Here is a 19,789-nt window from a genome sequence, read left to right on the forward strand (position 1 = left end):
GGCCATTCAGCCTGTCAGGACCAGCTGGACCTGCCAGCCCCCATTTGCTCAGTATTGCAAAATGTCAGAAGGAGCGCATTGCCTTGGCCTGGCACTGGGTGTGAAATCAACACGGTTCAATTTGATTGACAGGGATGGTGAATGTTACGGTCAGCACAGTGGTGATGGACCACATGCCCCAATGTGGGGGCAGGAAAACCTTCCCCCCAGCAATGCCATGGAAGGATACACTGATCAAACCCCTGCTCGTCCGGGTCAGTATGAGGCCAGGCTTTGCTCTGTCCCTTATGATTTGGGATCGTGGTTCGCCCCATCTCCCTAGTTGAAGGAGTGGGGAGTGCTTGGAGAACAAAGTTCTCATTCTGTGCCAGTAGCTGGAGCCGGCATCCCAAAGACTTTGTGCCAGTCATTGCCCTCCTTTGTGCTCTTCTGACCCTCCTGTCTATTCCCTCCTCTCTGCACCTGTCTACGCTCTCCCCCACTCTGGCACTTTGAATGCAGAAGAGACCTTAATACACCCTGCCACTAAAGGCTTCTGCTTAAAAGCTCCCAAGGTCACAGATTCCCTGACCTAGGGTGGTACGCTGTCATCACCCAATGCAAAACACCCTTGGGAGCCCAGGAATATGCTCTTGGTAATTTCTTCCTGCGGGGTATCCCCAAGATCTTTAACCCTTCCTCAGGGGAGACCTTGAAAACAAATTGATTTCTTACTTGCTGACCTTCAGTCCCAGGCATGTGCACACAGAACCTGCTGCCTTCTAGGACACTGGAATCACATTGTAGTCTTAAAAAGGTGATTTAATTAATAAAACAAAGAAGGTATAATTGGTTAAAAAATCACTTGGCTGCTAGGTGTTACAGAACTACTATAAATGATTAAAGCACAGAGAACTGCTTACTTGAGATTCAGTTTCAATTACAGTGTATGGGGGGGGGGAACACATGGGCACAGCACAGAGGAGTTTAACTGAACCCCAAAATAAAGAAAATAACCTGATCACGTCTAACTAAACAGTCTGATTTATTCACATCTCTTGTTCCAAAGTTCAGTTTTTTCTAGACCTGACTGAAGCCCATGCCTGGTTCCCCAGGCTCACTTCACTTCTCCCCCAGCTCTTGCTCTGAACTCACACAAAAGTCTGAAGTGGGCAGAACCTGTTTTCCAATTCAGATCTCGCACTCTCTTCCCATTGGCTCTCCTGGCTCCCTGCCAACACCGCCTGGATACCCACTGCCTCTGGTTTAACCCTCTCTAGGCAATATAGCTAACTGAATGGCTGGATGTCTAGAAAGGGCAGTGCCCCTCTGACCCATCACAGCACCATGTCCAGTGCTGCCTGCCCACCATGCTCATGTTCCCTTCTGTGCTCTTCTTGCCTCCGTTCCCCACCAGATGCCCACTCAAGCGTGTGGTCACAGACCAGGGTGACGCCTCACTCCAGGTTTGATTCTCCTGCTCCCTTGATCTGACCGTGACTGAGACACGGGGATCCCTGTCATGGCTGGCTCCGGGTCAGCCCTGTGGGGATAAAAGGAGAGAGACCCCAGCCTGAAGCTAATGGGAGCAAAGCTCCTGACAGCTTAGGCACAGCCGCTGGAGACCAGAAATCACACATGGATTTTGCTGCTGTTTGTAACCCTGTTTGTCTCCTCCTATGCCCCGGTCTCTGCCCCGCAGCCGGAGGGAGTGCTCGTGGAGAAGGCTCATAGCTGCCTGCTGTGCCCTAGAAGAGGTAAGTGGGCTGTGCTGGCCTGGTCCCTGCTTTCGCTGGGGAAGGGAGGGAGGTGGCAGATAAAGCAAAGACTCAGTACAGGAAAAGACCAAAATAATCCCTCCCATTCCAGCGTCTCTACCACCGACACTGGGGAGAAAGCTCCCACTGCTGAGCCACCTGGATCCGCCCACTTCCCTTTAGCACAGCACCCCTGCCACCAAACTAGGACACTCAGACGGCAGACCACCCTCCCCACCCTGCGGAGTCTCCCATGCCCCTCCTTGCGGCACTCTCAGTCTTTCCCAGGAAGATGCCCAGCCAAGTGGTGACCATGCTTGAATCTATATTCTTGGGGCTTAGGGGTATTGGCTTTCATATTCTGATGCCATCTCCATAGTAATTCTCCCAGTGACCTGTAAAGAGTTAACACAGGATCTACAACCACTGCTTTAAAGGGCAGGGCTGGCCTTACCATGAGGCCAACTGAGGCGGTTGCCTCAGGTGCCAGACTGTGGGGGAGGGGCACCACTAGGACCCAGAGTGTAGAAAATTGTGTCTGCTGCTGTTAGTTCTCCTTTATTGGGGTAGGCAGCAGAGCAGTACCACGAGAGGAGTAGAACAGGAAGAAGGCAGAATTGAGACCTTGCAAAGTTTTTGCCCCAGCGAAAGGGTATGGGGGCGTCATTTGAGCTCCCCGCCTCAGGTGCCAAAATGTTGTGGGCCGGCCCTGTTAAAGGGATCATAACAAGTGGCTAAGGGCTGTTGTGAGGGATCAGAGGGAATAACTGGGGATCGCTCGTGCGGACGAGCGACGGGAAATACGTTAGACAGGCTAACAGCACTGCTGGGAGAGTCTTCTCCAAAGGAGTGCTGGAAGCTCCATCACTGGGGAATTTTTAAAACTGGGACTAGCTAGAGCCCTGGAGCATGGACCATCGGCGCCAATCCTTCACTGGCCAGGATGATGGGGGGCGGGAGGGGGATTTAAGGTGTGAATATCTCTGATTTATTGCCTACCCTCTTGTCTGGCTTCATACAGCTTGATTTCTAATGCGATTTCTTGAACATGTGCTCATCAGGAAATACAGTCAAAGATCCAGTGTCCCTCACCCTCCCTGCTAATGTAATGAAAGGATCAGCCAGAGCTACCATCTCTGTCTTGGGTAAGTTGCCCCAGTTTGTGAGCTCACTGATACCTGTTACAGACCAACAGGGGCCGAGAGCTAGACAGTTGTGTCCCATTAGTGACAGGCAAACCTTAAGAGACTGGATGTTTGTTTACTAGTGAATCTCTGCAAGATGTTACAAGCAGGGTTGTTTCAGAAATTCTCGACTGGCTCTCTGGCTTTGCAGGGGAAGGCAGAGGCCTGGTGGAGAAAAGACTGGTCTTGGCTGCAATGAAGAGAAAGGGGAGTCTGCTGAACACTGCCTGGCCCTGAGATTCTCTCTGGCTCTGACTTGTGGATTCATTCATAGAGTGTGCTTCCTAACACCCCAATACAGGGCTGCCACCAGGCTTGGCCTGGCAGAGACAGTCATGCCCAAGGCTTCTCACTGCACTGCAAGGGTGTGTCTCCACAGCAGGGCTCCACTCGAAACAAGCTACGCACGTTGAGCTACATCAATTGCCTATCTTATTTCAAAATAGTGTATTTCGACATTGGGAGCGTCCACACAGCACGTATTCCGAAATAGAGCCCTCTTCCTCCGACTTCCCTTCCTCCTCCAACAATAAGAGTTACAAGAGTGGGAGTGAGAAGTCCTCCAGCTTGACAGTATTTCAACATTATTTCAAAATAACTGCCTGCTGTCTAGATGTGGACTAAGTTATTTCAAAATAACATTAGTCAGTTTGAAATAATGTTGCTGTATAGAGGTACCCCAAGTGACTTAGGCCCCTGGAGTATGACAGAGAGCAAGGCTTTTCCTCCTTTGATTTCCAGCATTTTCCACACCCAGTCAGGTGAGAACAGCTACCATCCTGCTTGCATGTCAGTGCTTCTGAGCTGGCTAGATAAAACATAAAGGCAACTACAGTGATGAAACAGAATGATCGAAAAGGATGTGACAAGGAGGAGAGAGATAAAAATGTTCTCCTTGACCTCTGCTGATAGGACAAGAAGCAATGGGTTTAAGTTGCAGAGGGGGAGGTTTAGGTTGGACATTAGGAAAAACTCCCTAACTGGCAGGGTGATTAAACACTGGAATAAGTTGCCTAGGGAGGTTGTGGAATCTCCATGACTGGAGATATTTAAGAGCAGGTTGGATAGACATCTATCAGAGATGATCTAGATGGTGCTTGGTCCTGCCAAGACGGCAGGGGACTGGACTTTATCTCTTGATGTCCCTTCCAGTTCTAGTGCTCTATGATTCCATGACATCCTGGCTGCCACATACCTGCTAACACTATCCACGTGCCTTATGGACCAATAAAATCTCAATAAAGTCCTGCAAGAGCACCTCTGTGTAACATGGTCAGCTGTCAGAATAGCCAGAGAAACAGCCCTTTGGGTTTTCTTTGGGTCCTGCAGAGAGGCCAGGGGACTGGACTCGATGACCTCTTGAGGTCTCTTCCAGTTGTAGTGTTCTAGGATTCTTACAAGAAGGGCCATTGTAATTAGAGTTCAGTTCAGGTTTTTTAACTGGAGGACGGAGGCAAAGGGTTCTAGTCAGTTTGCACTGCAGCCAAACTGTTTCCACCATGTGTTGTTTCCCCCAGTTAGACATTCACCAGGCCCCCATCACATCCCATGAATCCCCCTCCTGCATGCTTCCCCTACCCCCAGCTGTATCACTCACCCTAGTAATTGGAGACTGAACTGTCAGATACGGACTTAGCACCTCAGGCTGGTTTGAATGCATTTAAGATTGCACTGAAGGTTCTTTGTTCCTCTCCCCTGGCAGGTGACATCATGGGGACGGCGCTGCAGAACCTGGACCAGCTGGTGCAGATGCCCAGTGGCTGCGGGGAGCAGAACATGGTGCTGTTTGCCCCCATCATCTACGTGCTGCAGTATCTGGAACAGACAGGGCAGCTGAGTGAGGAGATCAGGGAGAGGGCGACAGGATTCCTGCGCAGTGGCAAGTACCCTGAGCCAGCTCTACTAGCGTCCAGCCTGGCACCTGCCCCATTACTCCTGCATCTCCTGTCATGACTGGCCTCCTCCCTGGCACTGCTGTGCAGTACATGAGTTTTCTTTCTCCTCTCCCCAGGGTACCAGAGGCAGCTCCTGTACAAGCACAGTAATGGCGCTTACAGTGCCTTTGGGGAGCACGACAGAGAGGGGAACACCTGGTAAGAGCTGCTTCCTTCCCTTGGGTCTGCTGCTCAGCCTGAACAGAGATGCCTATTACTCCATCTGGCACACATGCCTTTACTGGCAGTGGTGACTCTGAGAAAGCTCTAGTGCGAGCAGATCAGATAGGAGTTGGCAGTGTGATATAGCTGCTACAGGGCAGCATGGGTTTGGGAGGCAAACACACATAACACATCACTATGTGTGTGCATGTGTGGGGAAGCCAGTGACCCTTTGAAGCTCTGGGCATCCTGGGGCAGCAAGCTATTGACAGACTGGTGACAGCTCGGAAAAGAGAAACCAAAATGATCGGGTGAGTGGAGGAGAAATGGAAATTGCTGAATCTGTGTGGCTTGGCTCTGTGATGCCATAGTCACCTCCCATCCCCCTTCCACCACTACCAACAGCTGCAAGAAAGACATGAACAAGGAGGAAGAAGGATTTGTTGTTGGAGGTGGGCCAGCTACCTGGCATAATGGGGTGGAACTAAAAAAGGGGAACTATAGACCAAAGATTAGGAAATCACCCTGGTAGCGAGAAGTGGGAACTGATTCCCAGGACAGGAGAGCAAGGCCCATCACATTGGGTTTTCAGACTCGTCTGGACAAAGCACCAGAAGGTGTGCTGCAGGGAGGCAATGCAGAACTGGACCAACTTGATTGGACGGGCCCAGATAGGAAACCTCCACCTCTCACTTTCAAGAGAATCAGCTGGGCCAAAGTCATTCTTGGAGTGATGTTGCTGAGTTCAATGGGCTTATGCCGGGAAGGAATGTAACCCCTGTCTCCCCCCACCCCTCTTCCTAGGCTAACGGCATTTGTAGTTAAGAGTTTTGCACAAGCCCAAAAATACATCTTCGTCGATGACAAGATCATTCACGCCGCTCTGAAATGGCTGCAGCTTCACCAGCTCCCCAGCGGCTGCTTCACCAACAAAGGGAGGCTCTTCCACTCTTCCATGAAGGTAAATAGCAGCCAAGCCAGCCACGAGGGCTGGGGCACTGAGCACACGTGGGCAGACACTGTGACTGCAAATGGTTGTGGTGGCCACTGAGAATCCTGGGGGATCAGCACTGGGATTCCTCTCATCAGCCCTCTAGGGAGCAGGGTCTGGAATAGACCCTTAGGATTCTCCCAAGGGACACATCTGAAAGTCACCTCCCTGACCCTAAAAACCTCTTTAAATAGGAGACTGGGTCTTAGCTAAGTGCCTGGGCTCTCCACAGGGGACACACCCATTGGAGTGATGTTTGATTACCAACCCGTGCTGTGTGCCCACTCTGTGCCAGACGTTCCCAGCTCTGTGTGTGCTTGTGCTTCCCGCAGGGCGGCATGAATGATGAGATCTCTCTGGGGGCCTACCTCACGGCCGCACTCCTAGAGATGGGGCAGCCACTGAAGGTGAGCACGTCCACCTTGTTCCCTTTCCTCCTGGATGGCCCTGGTTGGGCGCTGCTGTCCGGACGCTGCTTGGGCTGGAATCCCTCTGCCCAGGCAACGACAGGTCACTGCTTTCAAGATGCTCACACTGCTGCAGTCAAGATGGCAGGGCTCTGAGAGCGTTCCGCTGCTGGGACTCCACACGACTGGCACGGTGTGACAGAGCGGTGGGGCTTAGTAATGCAGGAACCCTGGTGCGTCTCCAGGGCTGGCACACTGTAGAGCTGTGGCAGTGCAGCCTTCAAGTCCAGTCGGGGGGCAGAGTCTGCTCCCTGTTGCACAAGAGGAGCTGGAGTAACCCTGCTGGCTTTCGGGGTACACCCGCCCTGTGGTGATCTGAGGCCCATAGTGTTGCTGTGACGTTGCAATTTCTGTACCAATGCAGTCCCAAGGGGCCTCATTCACCCCCTGTGTAAGCCCACTGAAGTTAGTGGAATTGCCCCAGGTTTGGGCAGGGCCCTTGCTGGCCTGCAGCTAAAAGGATACCCGCTGTATGACACATGAGCTCTGTGTGTGCCTCTTCTCCTGACACAGGGCAGCACGGTGCAGGCCGCCTTGCGTTGCCTCCTTCACACCGTTCACAATGTCACCAACATTTACACGGAAGCCGTGCTGGCCTACGCCTTCGCTCTGGCCGGGGACTACGAGGTGACCCAGGAGCTGCTGTACAGGCTGGATGAACAGGCCATCAAATCAGGTGCTGGGTCAGACTGGCAGCCCCTCAGGGCAGGGATGGCCATCTGGTGTGCTGGGCTCTAAAGCACAGTATGCGTGCACAGCGCGGTGTGAATGGTCATTTGGCGGCAGCAGCAGCTCTGGAGTGGAGTTTGAAGTCTGTAAAGCCAGGCAGAGATCAAGGAGCTAGACCTTATCAGACATACTTGGCTCAGGAACCTAACACACATGTGCAAATGGCAAAACACCCCCACTGACTTCCATGGGAGCAGAGTTAGGCCAGGCCCAAGTGTGTTTGGAAAATCCACCTTCTGCTAATAAAGGCTCTGGTGTGTAGGGTATTTAGGGACACTGGCGCACTTCCAGGAGCAGGTCCCTGCTGGCCGCCGGCCCAGTCACAGGGAATATAGTAACAGGCAGCATGTGAATAGTGTGACCACCTAGGCGGGCGGGGAAGTGGGGGAGCTCTCAGGCTGCAATACAGCAAAGGGGGGCGTTTCAGCTAGAACACTTCCCAAAACAGAGGAGTGCGTGAGAATGTGCATCTTTCCTCAAGGGAAGGGGTGGGAGCACCAGCACTCAGTACACTGAGATCTAGGAGTGGACAAATCCCCAGGGCATCGGCTGCAGGGAGGAAACCTGGCTTGGGCCCCCAGAGATGGCCGTGATAACTCCTCTAGGGCTTTCCCCATCTCCGGTTCCTAGGGTCTTATGAGAAGCATCTGCCCCCAAATAACTCGTGTGGTTTTTCCCTTTCCTAGGAGGCCAAATCCACTGGAGCCCTAAGCCCAGCTCCCCAGCGGCCACAGATTTCTGGCCTAGGACTCAGTCTGTGGATGTGGAGCTGACAGCCTACGTGCTCCTGGCTTACCTCTCCAAACCGCGCATAAACGCAGGGGACATGGCAACTGCTGCTGGCATTGTGGCCTGGCTGGCCAGGCAGCAGAACTCCCGCGGAGGGTTTGCTTCCACCCAGGTGATGAGCAGCTCCTGTCAGAGAGAGAGCCCCCCTCCCTCTAGGGCAGAGGGATAGATGGGAGCTGAATCTCCACGCGGGGCAGCCTTTTTGATCCTTGGGGCTCTAGGAGAGCGAACACCAGTGCTGCTTTGCCGGCGGGTGGGGGGCAGGGCAGTTATCCCACTGTCTGGAAGGGTGAATGCAGGAGCTAGCGCCTGATGTGGGGTTTGTGCTTGGGGGGTGGCATCGTGAATCCCAGTGATAATGTTGTGGGGTGTGGCCCTCCCTGCACTCAGGAAGAGGGAGTGAATCTTGGGGCCAGCTCCTTAGGGGAGCACCTCTGTACTGAGGCAGGGAGAGCGACTTCTAGTGCTCATGCTCAGGAGCACAGACCCTGCTGCATGTAGGGGCTGGGAGGAGGAATCCCCCAGGTGCACAGGCAGCCCCTGTGCCCTCAGGGTTTGATACAAGCAGTGAGGTGCCTGTCTGTGCATCTCCAGGACACGGTGGTTGCGCTGCAGGCCCTGGCGAAGTATGCAGCCCGGACGTTCAGCACACTGGCACAGGTGACAGTGACAGTGAAGTCCAAGAGGAGCTTTGAGAGGAAGTTCCAGATCACCCAGAAGAACCGGCTGCTGCTGCAGCAAGCGGTGCTGACAGAAGTCCCCGGGGAGTTCGTGGTGCAAGCCCAGGGCAGCGGCTGCGTCTATGCCCAGGTAAGTCTCTGGGGAGTACGTCTGAGGCAAGGGGGAAGCTCTGCTGTTGGGGGTGGGAGTTCTGCTGTTTCCCTCCACAAGGCATTTCCAGCCTGTTGCTTCACCTCCTCTTGCTCCTCTGCAGACAGTGCTGAGATACCACCAGCCTCCTCCCCGGGTCTCCATGACCTTCTCTCTGCGCGTCACCACACAGCTGGGCGACTGTGCCAAGGGCAATGGGCGCTTCCTCACTGTCCGCATTCATGTCAGGTGAGCCCGCTCCCCACTGCCTCTGCCCCCGCCCAGCCCTGTGTGCACCACTCACCAGGCTGGAGCAGAGCAGGGAGTGACAGAGCTGGGCAGGGGACCAGGTGCCTGGCCAAGGGATGCAGAGAGCTTTGGCAGCTGGGAGCAAGGCGAGCCAAAGAGCTGGGTGCTGATCTGTGTGGGGAAAGGATGGCAGGAGCAGGTGTCTGTCAAGGGGAAGGGACAGCACAGCTTTAACGTGGGGGAGGAAGCTGGTAGGTACAGAGAAGGGAATTTCTGAGGGACACCCAAGAGGGTGGGGCAGCCTAGAGCAGGACTGTCCCATTAGCACATGGATCTTTGCACGCCAAGGCCTCCTCTCTCTGCCAGTCCCTGCGCACAGGAGGCATAGACTGGTGAGGACCCATGGGGAGGAAGTGTTACACCCTACTACAGTCTGACCATCTCCCCCTGCCCCAGCTACGTCGGCAGCAGAGTCACTTCCAACATGGTGATCGTGGAGGTCTCCCTGCTGTCTGGATTCAGCCTGGCTTCGGGCTCCCGCACTTTGGTATGGTCCCTTGCGGCAGAAGGCGGGGAGGGGGGGCATGGCGAAAGGTGAGGAGCTGAATCGCTGGTGGGAGCGGTTCTTGCTGAGAAGGGAGGGGCTTCCGCAGGCAGAGACGCTCAGTCACAAGGACCCATCTGTTCACTCGCTGCTCCGCCCTCACTCAGTTGCCCCCACAGCTCCCTGTGACACTTGGAGAGTTTGGACCAGCTTGGGCCATCACTGATCCCTCTCCAGCCACTGCTCCCTGGCTGCCTAACAAACGGGACCCTGCCACCTCTCTCCCTGTGTTCAGTGCAGTCTAGAGTTCCTGAACTGAGGGGAGAGTCAGACCAAACAGCAGCTGACCTGAGCGTGTCTCGGAGCTTAAGTCTAGCGGGTGGACCCAGACCTGCCCCTGCTGCTGCAGAGAGAATTTCAGACTGACCCAAGACTGGGTCAGTCACATAAAGGCTACATCTAGACTGGCCACAAATTCCGGAAAAGGGATGCAAATCAGGTAAGTCAGCATAGGGAAGTCCGCGGGGGATTTAAATATCCCCCATGGATTTAAATAAACATGTCCACCGCTTTTTTTCCGGCTTGGAGAAAAGCCGGAAAAAAAGCATCTAGACTGGCGTGATCCTCCGGAATAAAGCCCTTTTCCAGAGGATCTCTTATTCCTACTTTCAAGTAGGAATAAGAGATCCTCCAGAAAAAGAGATCCTCCGGAAAAGGGCTTTATTCTGGAGGATCGCGCCAGTCTAGACGCTTTTTTCCCGGCTTTTCCCCAAGCCAGAAAAAAAGCGGCGGACATGTTTATTTAAATCCGCGGGGGATATTTAAATCCCCCGTGGATTTCCCTATGCTGACTTACCTGATTTGCATCCCTTTTCCAGAATTTGTGGCCAGTCTAGACGTAGCCATACAGTGGGGAAAGTAACTTAAAAGTTCTTACAGATCACTCAGAAGAACCGGCTGCTACTGCAGCAAGCGGTGCTGACAGAAATCCCCAGGTTGTTCGTGGTGCAGTCCTATTGCAAGCTGGGTCCCTGCCAGCTCTTTAAATAGCTCCCTGCTGTCTTTTGCTGCAGCTCAGCTCAGCTCAGTCAGCTCAGCTCTTACTTTCACCTCTGGTCACATACACCATAGCCATGCTCCATTTGGGGGATGCTCTATGGACTGTGCTGAGGTCAAAGTGGTACCTTCCGGCCTCAGAATCTATGAATTAACTCTCCATGAGGGGTCACCTGAGCAAATGACACCTGACATAAGGGCATCCCTCAGAACCTATATAGGGCACTCACACACTCTTCCCTGAGGAGAGGATGAAGAGGAGCTCAGAAATTCTCCTTATCTCCTGTCTCAGCTGCAACAGAGACCCCTTGTTAGGAAAACAGAGGTGAAACATGATGCAATCTTCATTTATCTGGAAAAGGTAAATTTGAGCTTTTGGTCTGGTCAAGAAGTAGGACTGGGGTGGGCTGCAGGGCAGGGCTGAGGGGCACTGGCAGGGCTGTGAGGGGAGCCCAGGGCTGGAATAGCAGGGGGCTGCAGGGCAGGGCTGAGGGGCACTGGCAGGGCTGTGAGGGGAGTCCAGGGCTGGAATAGCAGGGGGCTGCAGGGCAGGGCTGAGGGGCACTGGCAGGGCTGTGAGGGGAGCCCAGGGCTGGAATAGCAGGGGCTGCAGAGCAGGGCTGAGGGGCACTGGCAGGGCTGTGAGGGGAGCCCAGGGCTGGAATAGCAGGGGGCTGCAGGGCAGGGCTGAGGGGCACTGACAGGGCTGTGAGGGGAGCCCAGGGCTGGAATAGCAGGGGGCTGCAGGGCAGGGCTGAGGGGCACTGGCAGGGCTGTGAGGGGAGCCTAGCACTGAAAAATTGGGGACTGATTGGGCACTAAGGGCTGTGCAGTGGGGAAGCTTGTTGTTTGCTAATCCTAGTAGTTGCTGCTTTTGTAAAGTCCTGACCTGCGGCGCGTTAACTGGACAATATCACATCAAGCCCTGACCCAGGCAGATGTGTAATTTTTCTCACTGTCCCTCCCTTTCCCTGATGGTCCCCCTCCTACCTCCACAAGCTAAGCGATGAGTCTCAGACTTTCCTCCTGCAACTGGAACAAGAGGTGGAGGTGAAGGGCTTGAAACCAGCCAACATCAAAGTCTATGATTTCTATCAGCCAGGTGGGTTGTGGTGGCTGCTGTGCTTCCAGGCAGGGAGCTGAGGCTCTTCTTGGCCTCTAAGCTCTGGGGGACAGTAGCGGGCTTCAGACTCGGCACACTCTCCCCAGGTGTAATTCTGGCTTTACTTCTCATTGCAGAAGAGCGAGCGCTGGCTGACTATAATGCCGTCTGTAGCTGAGGTAGGTGTGAGCTCTGGCACGGCTCGGGAGCTGACAGCTGGGGAGGAGGTGGGTGACAGTGGATGTCTGGGGTGGGGCATGACAGGAATGCAGAGGGCAGGCGATGCCCCAGAAGAGGCGGGGAGTGGGGGACTGGATACTTTTCAGGACACAATGAGGAAGCTACTGCAGGTGACGGGGGAAGAGGGTCTGGGTGACAGTTCTGTAGGGGCAGAAGAATCTCCCTGCCGTGGTGGGAGTTGAAACCCTTGTGGTGGGAGGGAGGAGTTGTGGGGAGGCCGGAGCTCTGTTTACCATGGAGCAATCAGGAAGCGGCAGCCAGGATGGTGTCACCCATTGTAGGGAAACAAAGAGTGATCTGGCCTTTGGAGGGGGCTGAACTATTTGCCTAATAGTAGTTGCTGAAAGCCCTACCAACACCAGGCAGCATGGCTGGCTCAGTGCAAGTTGGCTTTGAAGGGAAAAAACAGAAGCCCTGCGCCAGCTGGTCTAAGTCAGAACTCTGACCAAGGAGCTCAGGAGCCCACCCATTACTGGCCGAGGCAGGGCCTGTGCCAAAGCCCACTGAGGCCAAGGGGTAAGGGAGGGGCCTGCCGGTTACCATATGTCCGTTTTTTTCTGGACATGTCCTCATTTTCCCATGTTAAATTTCCGTCTGGCCGGCTTTTTAAAATGGCAAAAAATGTCCAGGATTTTTTGCCCTGCAAAGGGGATTGGGGAGGGGGTGGTGGCACTTGCCTGTCAAATGGAACATTTGGAGACATGTGCCCAGATGTTAACAGCTGGTCTGCACATGTGCCCCAGCACCTGGAGGGAAAAGTGTGTGGCTGCAACAGGGGCTCTCAGACCCAGGGCATCACCCACCACCCCACTAGATTTATTTCCCTGGCTCTGTGGGAGGGAAAGGGCAGTGGGTTAGAGTGAGGGCCTGGGGGGGTGCCTGGCTCTGGGCAGGGGTGGGACATTGGGTTACAGCAGGAGGGCTGGGGGGTGGTTGGTTCTGGGGGTGGGCAGGGGCACTGGGTTAAAGCAGGGAACTGGGTGTTAGAACTTCTGGCTTCTTTCCTTTCCTATCAGTGGGCAGTGGGTCTGTGGGTTAGATTTGGGGGTTCTAGTCACCACTCTGTGAGGACTGTGGGAGCTGGTACTTGGTGGGGTGGGTAGGGGAAAGGAAGGGATTCTGGGAAGCAGGATTCCTGGGTTCCTTTTCTAGCCAGGTCACTTCTCTCCTCTGTGCCTTTAACTTCATGCCCCAGGACGGGTCCCAGCCAGCAACCTCCCTGCCCCCCTACTCTCCTCCTGCCCCTGCAGCAGCCTGGGCTGCCGGTGGGTCCGTGGCACTGCTGGAGCCCGCACAGCTGTGTGTCTCAGGGCGGTGCAGCGGGGAAGTGGGAACCCGGCATGCAGCGTCCCCTCGTGCCACGAGAGCCAGTGGGGGCAGCGGCAGGCCCAAGGCACCAGCAAGGAGGTGGCCAGAACCCCGGGCTTGGCGTGTGCAGGAACGAGTTTGCTGGCTCCCAAGCCTGGCCGCCTGTGTGGGTGGAGCAGTTGCCGTGGCACAACAGGCACCAGGTGTCCTCGTTTGAAAGTTCAAATATGGTCACCCTACCAAGGGGAGGGATTGTGCAGGACCACACCATCCCTGCCCACCTCTCCTTGCTCTAACGCTGCAGCCCGGCTGCTTTCCTGGCTGATACCATGTGGACAAAAGCTCCCAAGTGTGTGGGGGGAGCCGCACCCCCTGACTGCTAGGTAATTGCTCTGCCCTCTCTTCCAGCGCAGGGGGAGGAGGCTGGATGGACGTGGGGCATCCAGCTCCCACCACAGCTCAGTAGGATTCCTGCAGCCTCCTTGCTGGGAAGGCAATGGCTGGGCTGCGTTGTGGGGGACCCGTGAGGGATTCGTGGAGGAGCTTCCAGCTGGGGAGACTGGGTTATTGCTTCCTGCCCTGCCCCCAGGTCCGGCCTGATTTTTCTTCCAGGGGACGGTGTCTTTGGCTTCAAGTCCATTTGCTCTGGGGATTTGCCAGAGGAGAATTAAACAATTGCACACTAGGTCTCCACTGTTGGTCTCATGGTTACAATGGAATGGTGGGACCCCCACAGGGATGATGGCCACCAGAGGCGAGCTCCTGGCTCCTCTGTTGCCCTCCCTTTGCCCTCATGGCCTTTCCCAGCACTACCCTCATCAGAGACCTTTCCTGCACTTGGAGATGGGCAGGAAGGGGTGGAGTTAACAGCTGGACCTCAAACCCCTTTCTCTGCACATCCCTGTCTCTCAGGTAAGCCACCTCCGCCACTGACTCATACTCCTCCAGGCTCTTACTCATTAGCTGCCCTTTCTAAGGCACGGGCAGGTCTACAGCACACCATAATTGGCACTACATCTGCTGAATGACCCAGTTCCAGAGATGAGTAACCGAGTGCCCTGTCAGCAGGCCCAAGGAGGCCGACTGCCTTCAACCCCCTAGGACGAAGCCCGCCCTGGACTGTCAGTCTGTCCATGCCAGCCAGATGGCAGCTTTGAAACAAACATGGAGAAGGTCGTGCTGCCTGTAGTGCAGACGTGTGAGGATAGGGCAGGCCCCTCCCTGTTTTCACCTCCGCGCACCATTCCTGCTCAGCCCTGGCTCCCACTCCCTGTCTGATTTTGCACTTTCACACAATTGCACTTAGCACAACAGAGGGGTCATCATCCCCAAGCCGTCTTCCTAACACTTCAGTTCTCGCTGCTGCCACCTGTGCCCTTCTCCATTAACAGGTGGATAAAACAGCTCCCTTGAGAAATTTCAGTCTGAGTCGGGATAATTGTAACAAACTGGTAGGCTATTCTAAGCCATGAACTTCAGGGGGTAGCCGAGTTAGTCTGTTACAGAAAAAAACAGCAAGCAAATGGTCTGGTAGCACTTTACAGACTAACATATAGACGGGATCATGAGCTTTCGTGGGCACAACCCACTTCTTCAGATGACCGAGTTATGATTAGTGGATAAGGAAACTCGAAATAAATAGGAGAAGGGAAGGGGAGGGGGGGAGGAGGAAGAAAGATGCTCTGTGGCCCACCCCCCTACCTCTATGCATAAATTATCAGAAGAAAGGGTGCTAAACCTGAGTAGATAAAGTTCAAAGTCAGTGGATGGATAAGGCAGGAAGGATACCATTCAGAAAGTAGTTAGCACCTTCATTGATAAAGGTTCCACCACTCCAAATCTTGATTAAGTCCATAAATAATTGAATTGAATTTACGTATGAGTTGTAATTCCAAGTTTTCCCTGTGGATTTGACTTGAGGAACTGGCCTGTGACAAGACTGCCATGAAGTTACTAATTGATCAGAAGCTGGCATCAGGCAATTAATGAGTCCCAGCATGCCTAATCTCCCCATAGTATCTGACAGCAGCATAGCATGACTGCTGGAAAGCTGGGGGAAGGGGCATCTGTTCCTACTCTTTGAAGAAGAAAGCAAAGGACTTACAAAGTGTCCCCGGTTGAAGTGGGGGAGGAGGAAGAGAAACACACACACCCCGGAGAGAAAATACCACAAGCAGCCAGTGGAGATTTAAGACACATTGGTCACATGGCCCTTCCCAGCAAGAGTAAGGGTAGCAGTCCTCTCCTGCTGCGTCAAGATCTTACGCCTGGAGCTACTGCTCAGATGGACTCTCCACTTGCCCTTCGTGCTCTGTGACCACAAGTGCAGTGCCGACTGCACCCAGCAGAAGGCATATCTATGCCAGCCTGGCCATTACCACAATGTTTGGACCCCCAGCATTTGTATCTGAGAATTTTAAAGCATTTTACGCACATGAATGAGCATCACCTCATCCTTTAGGAACAGGTTCCCATCTCCATGCCCCTTTTAGAGCTAAGAGGAAAGGGAAGTCCACAGATTGAATTACTAGTCCAGGGTCATCCAGCAGAGCCAAGAGGAGATTTTGGATGTCTAGGTTCTAAGTCCTGTGCTCTGCCCATACACAGCCCTGCCTCTGGAGAAGGACCCTGTAGCTCTAATGACATTAATCTGTAAGTACTAGGGTTGCCAACCCTCCTGGTCTCTCAGAGAGGCTCCTGGAATAGAGCTTCATCTCCTGGAAGCTACTGAAGTCAAACTGGAAGATTTGAGGCTTCTAAAAGTCTGTCAGTGCAGTGAGGCTAAGGCAGGCGCCCTGCCCGCCCTGGCTCCTTGCCACTCCCGGAAGTGGTTGGTATGTTCCTTTGGCTCTTGTGGAGGGTGGCAGCAGGATGCATGCACAGCCCCCCCTTTCTCCGAGCACTGACTCCACAGCTGTCATTGGTCAGGGGCTGCAGCACCATGCTGGCTGCTTCTGGGAGCAGCACAGGGCCAGACAGACAGGGAGCCTGCCTTAGCCCTGTTGCACCACTGACCGGGAGCTGCTTGTAGTAAGCATTTCCCAGCTGGACCCTGCACCCCTCATCTCCTCCCATATCCCAACCCCCTGCCTCTGGCTCAGGCTCACATGCCAAACCTCGGTCCCAGCCCAGAGCCCGCACCCCCATCTGCATGCAGCCTTTCACCTTCCAGCACCAGAGGCAGCTAGTCAGAGGGGAAGCTGGGTGAGGGGGGGCATCAGCCACGTGACCCCCTCAGTCCAGGGAAGGACAATCCCCTCCTGCCAGACCCTGCATCTTTCTGCCCCTGCTCAGCCCCCTCCCCGCCCTTGCTCCACTCCTGCCCCACCTCCTTCCCCAACCAAGCTGATCTGGGAGGCTAGCAGGGCTGGCGCTGGCAGCAGTGTTCTGCCATCCCTGCACTCACAGGCTGCAGCGGGGGAAGTGGAGCAAGGCGGCCCTGCTGCTTTGTTCCCTCGGCCAATGCATCTCCCCTCTTCCCTCGAGGGAGTGCGGGGGTGGTCCTGTGCCCTCTCCCAGCAGTAGGGTTGCCTTGCTCCATTTTTCCTGCTGCTGCTGGTGAATGCAGGGGATCAGAGCCCTTCTGTGGCCACCATTCCCCCACTAGACTGCCTGCTGGCTGCTGGACGGCCCCTCCTGCCCATGGTGTTTGGGGGTTTGCAACGCCCTGTACTCCCTCGTGTCTCTCCTGTTCGGTACCAATTCTATCCAGCCCCAACTGGGGGGACGGGATGGCTCAGGGAGCTCAGCAATACAGACTCACTCCAGAGCAATAGTCTCACCACTACACTTTAAAACACTGACAAAAGCATCCTGCTTAAACACATTTGAAACTTCTTTATCTGACCCTACATTACTGTCTGTCTCTCTCAACCAGAAGAGACCAGACTCTAGAAGGAGTGATCACTCCTTTGGCCACTAGATGGCGCTGCAGCACCACACATCCCCACTCTTTAGTTTCTCTGGGTTGGGATGATCTGCACTGGCCCTCATCCCAAACAGATCCCATAAATGGCATCCTGCTGCATGCTGGTCCCCTCCCACTGAACACTGTTACCCAGGACAGTGTCTTTCTTGCAGGCCTCCCAGGCTGTGCCAGGTAGTCACATACAGAGCATGAGAGGATGGTCTCACAGGCAGGGGACACCGTAGTCTTACAGCATTTTCTTCTGTAGAAGGCAAAGAAACCATAAAAGCGGAGCCAAATGCAAGGCTAGACCACTTGCTTGCAAGAAAAAGAGAGAATGCCAAAACCCTTGACTGGCTAGACTCTCTGTCATAAGCCCTGTATTGGTAACACCTATTGGGGATTCTCCTTTAGCTTGAGTGGTATGGGCCTCAGCTTTTGGAGCAGTAAATTCCAAGAACAGTGTCAGCTTTGGTGGCCGCAGAGTTGGCCCAGAAAGACCTGACTACCTTACATGTCCCTATCTTCTGTCTTCTTCTATGCATAAAGTATCAGAAGAAAGGGTGCTAAACCTGAGTAGATAAAGTTCAAAGTCAGTGGATGGATAAGGCAGGAAGGATACCATTCAGAAAGTAGTTAGCACCTTCATTGACAAAGGCTCCACCACTCCAAATCTTGATTAAGTCCATAAATAATTGAATTGAATTTGCGTATGAGTTGTAATTCCAAGTTTTCCGTGTGGATTTGACTTGAGGAACTGGCCTGTGACAAGACTGCCATGAAGTTACTTCTTGAAGGTCTTAGGGAAGATATATTATTTTCACTGTTACCTAAATCACCCATCACAGTGCATCTGGCCTCTCTGTCTACATTCCCTCACACAAAATACACGAAAAAACCATAAAAAACCAACAAATAGTCTTACAGCACTTCAGAGTCTAACAAAAAAGGTAGATGGTATAATGAGCTTTTGTGGGCACAACCTACTTCTTTGGATGAATGGTGTTAAGGGATCCAGGTTCCAAATAAACAGCAGAGAAAGAGAGGGGACAGAGGAGGGTGGGGGAAGAGAAGGAAAAAGAAGGGGAAAAGGAATTGTCAATTAGAGTATCCATGCTAAACGAAGCCCCACCCACTCGAGAGAGTCACCACCAGCTGCCCCCTTAGGAAGGCCAAATAAGGGACACCCTGAAGGTAGGGAGGTGGGGTGGGTTGTGTAGTGGGATAGGGCATTGGCCTGGGGATCCCAGGGTTGTGGGCACAACCTCCACCCACCCTGACATTGTTCTTACACCCAGCACCAATTGCCCAGGGATGGAGCTGGCTCCCCATTAGGAAGGCAAGATAAGAGACGCCCTGAAGGTAGAAAGATGCTCTTAAATACCCTGTGCTTAGGTTTTTGTCTCATTGGGATGTGGAATGTAGTGGGCCAGCCACACAAGGTCTTTGTTGAGACCTCTGTTGCAGGTATCACACTTGTAAATGAAATTAAGTTATGCAGCCTCCCTTTCAAGCTGTTTTTTTTTTAAATTGGTTTGTAATAAAACGGTGACTTTGAGATCCATTAGTGAGTGCCTGGGCAAGTTGAAATGTTCCCCAACAGGTTTCTTTGTGTCACCTTTTCGAATATCTGATATCCATTTATCCTTTGTTGTAGAGAGTGTCCAGATTGACCAATATCCTTGGCAGAGGGGCATTGCTGGCACTTGATGGCATAGATCACATTGGTGGATGTACAGTTGTATGAGCCTCTGATGTGATAGTTTATGTGGTTAGATCCTGTGATGATATCACTTGTGTATATGTGAACAGAGTTGGCACTGGGGCTGATTGAAAGGTTGGGTTCCTGGATGATTATGAAGGAGATGCGCTGCATGGTTTCTGGAAATAATTTATTTGAGGTTAGGGAGTTGTCTGTAGGTGAGGATTGGCTTGTCCCCCAAGGCCTGTGAGAGTGATGGGTCATTTTCCAGGACAGGTGGCAGATTGTTGATAATACATTGAAGGGTTTAAGTAGGGAGCTGTAGGTGATGACAAGTGGTGTCCTGTTGTTTTCTTTGATGGGCTTGTCTTAAAGAAGCTGCTACTTGTCTGGCTCTGTCAATCTGTTTTTTTACTTCCCTGGGTGGGTATTTAAGTTTTAAAAATGCCTGATATAGATCCTGCAGGTGTTTGTCTCTGAGGGTATGTTCGAACTAGGGTGGCTAATGTAGGCATTCGAAGTTGCAAATGAAGCCCGGGATTTAAATATCCCGGGCTTCATTTGCATCTTGCCGGGCGCCGCCAATTTTAAATCCCTGTTAGTGCCTGCGGCTACACGTGGCACGGAATAGGTAGTTCAAATTAGGCTCTCTAATTCGAACTACTGGTACACCTCGTTCCACGAGGAGTAACGGTAGTTCGAATTAGAGAGCCTAATTCGATCTACCTACTCTGTGCTGCGTGTAGCCACAGGCACAGAGTCCGCACTAAGGGGGATTTAAAAAATGGCGGCGCCCGGCAAGATGGAAATGAAGCCCAGGATATTTAAATCCCGGGCTTCATTTGCAACTTCAAATGCCTACATTAGCCACCCTAGTTC

At 53.3% G+C, this 19,789-nt stretch overlaps 1 protein-coding gene across 1 annotated transcript in view; it reads left to right on the forward strand.

Annotated features, from left to right (window-relative positions):
• LOC102453242 (alpha-2-macroglobulin-like protein 1) overlaps positions 1-19,443 on the forward strand; it is a 39,828-nt gene extending 20,385 nt beyond the window's left edge. Inside the window, 14 exon segments of the mRNA XM_075923872.1 lie at positions 133-254; positions 1,682-1,736; positions 2,798-2,881; positions 4,623-4,799; positions 4,932-5,013; positions 5,821-5,977; positions 6,340-6,414; positions 6,988-7,150; positions 7,890-8,104; positions 8,587-8,802; positions 8,927-9,051; positions 9,508-9,598; positions 10,944-11,012; positions 11,651-19,443. Of these exon segments, the coding sequence (XP_075779987.1) occupies positions 133-254; positions 1,682-1,736; positions 2,798-2,881; positions 4,623-4,799; positions 4,932-5,013; positions 5,821-5,977; positions 6,340-6,414; positions 6,988-7,150; positions 7,890-8,104; positions 8,587-8,802; positions 8,927-9,051; positions 9,508-9,598; positions 10,944-11,012; positions 11,651-11,794 (1,775 nt within the window). The 3' untranslated portion in view covers positions 11,795-19,443.
• The last annotated feature ends 346 nt before the right edge of the window (positions 19,444-19,789 follow it).

This window comes from Pelodiscus sinensis, chromosome 1 (assembly GCF_049634645.1).
Source record: "Pelodiscus sinensis isolate JC-2024 chromosome 1, ASM4963464v1, whole genome shotgun sequence".
In the NCBI taxonomy this organism is placed as follows: Eukaryota; Metazoa; Chordata; order Testudines; family Trionychidae; genus Pelodiscus; species Pelodiscus sinensis.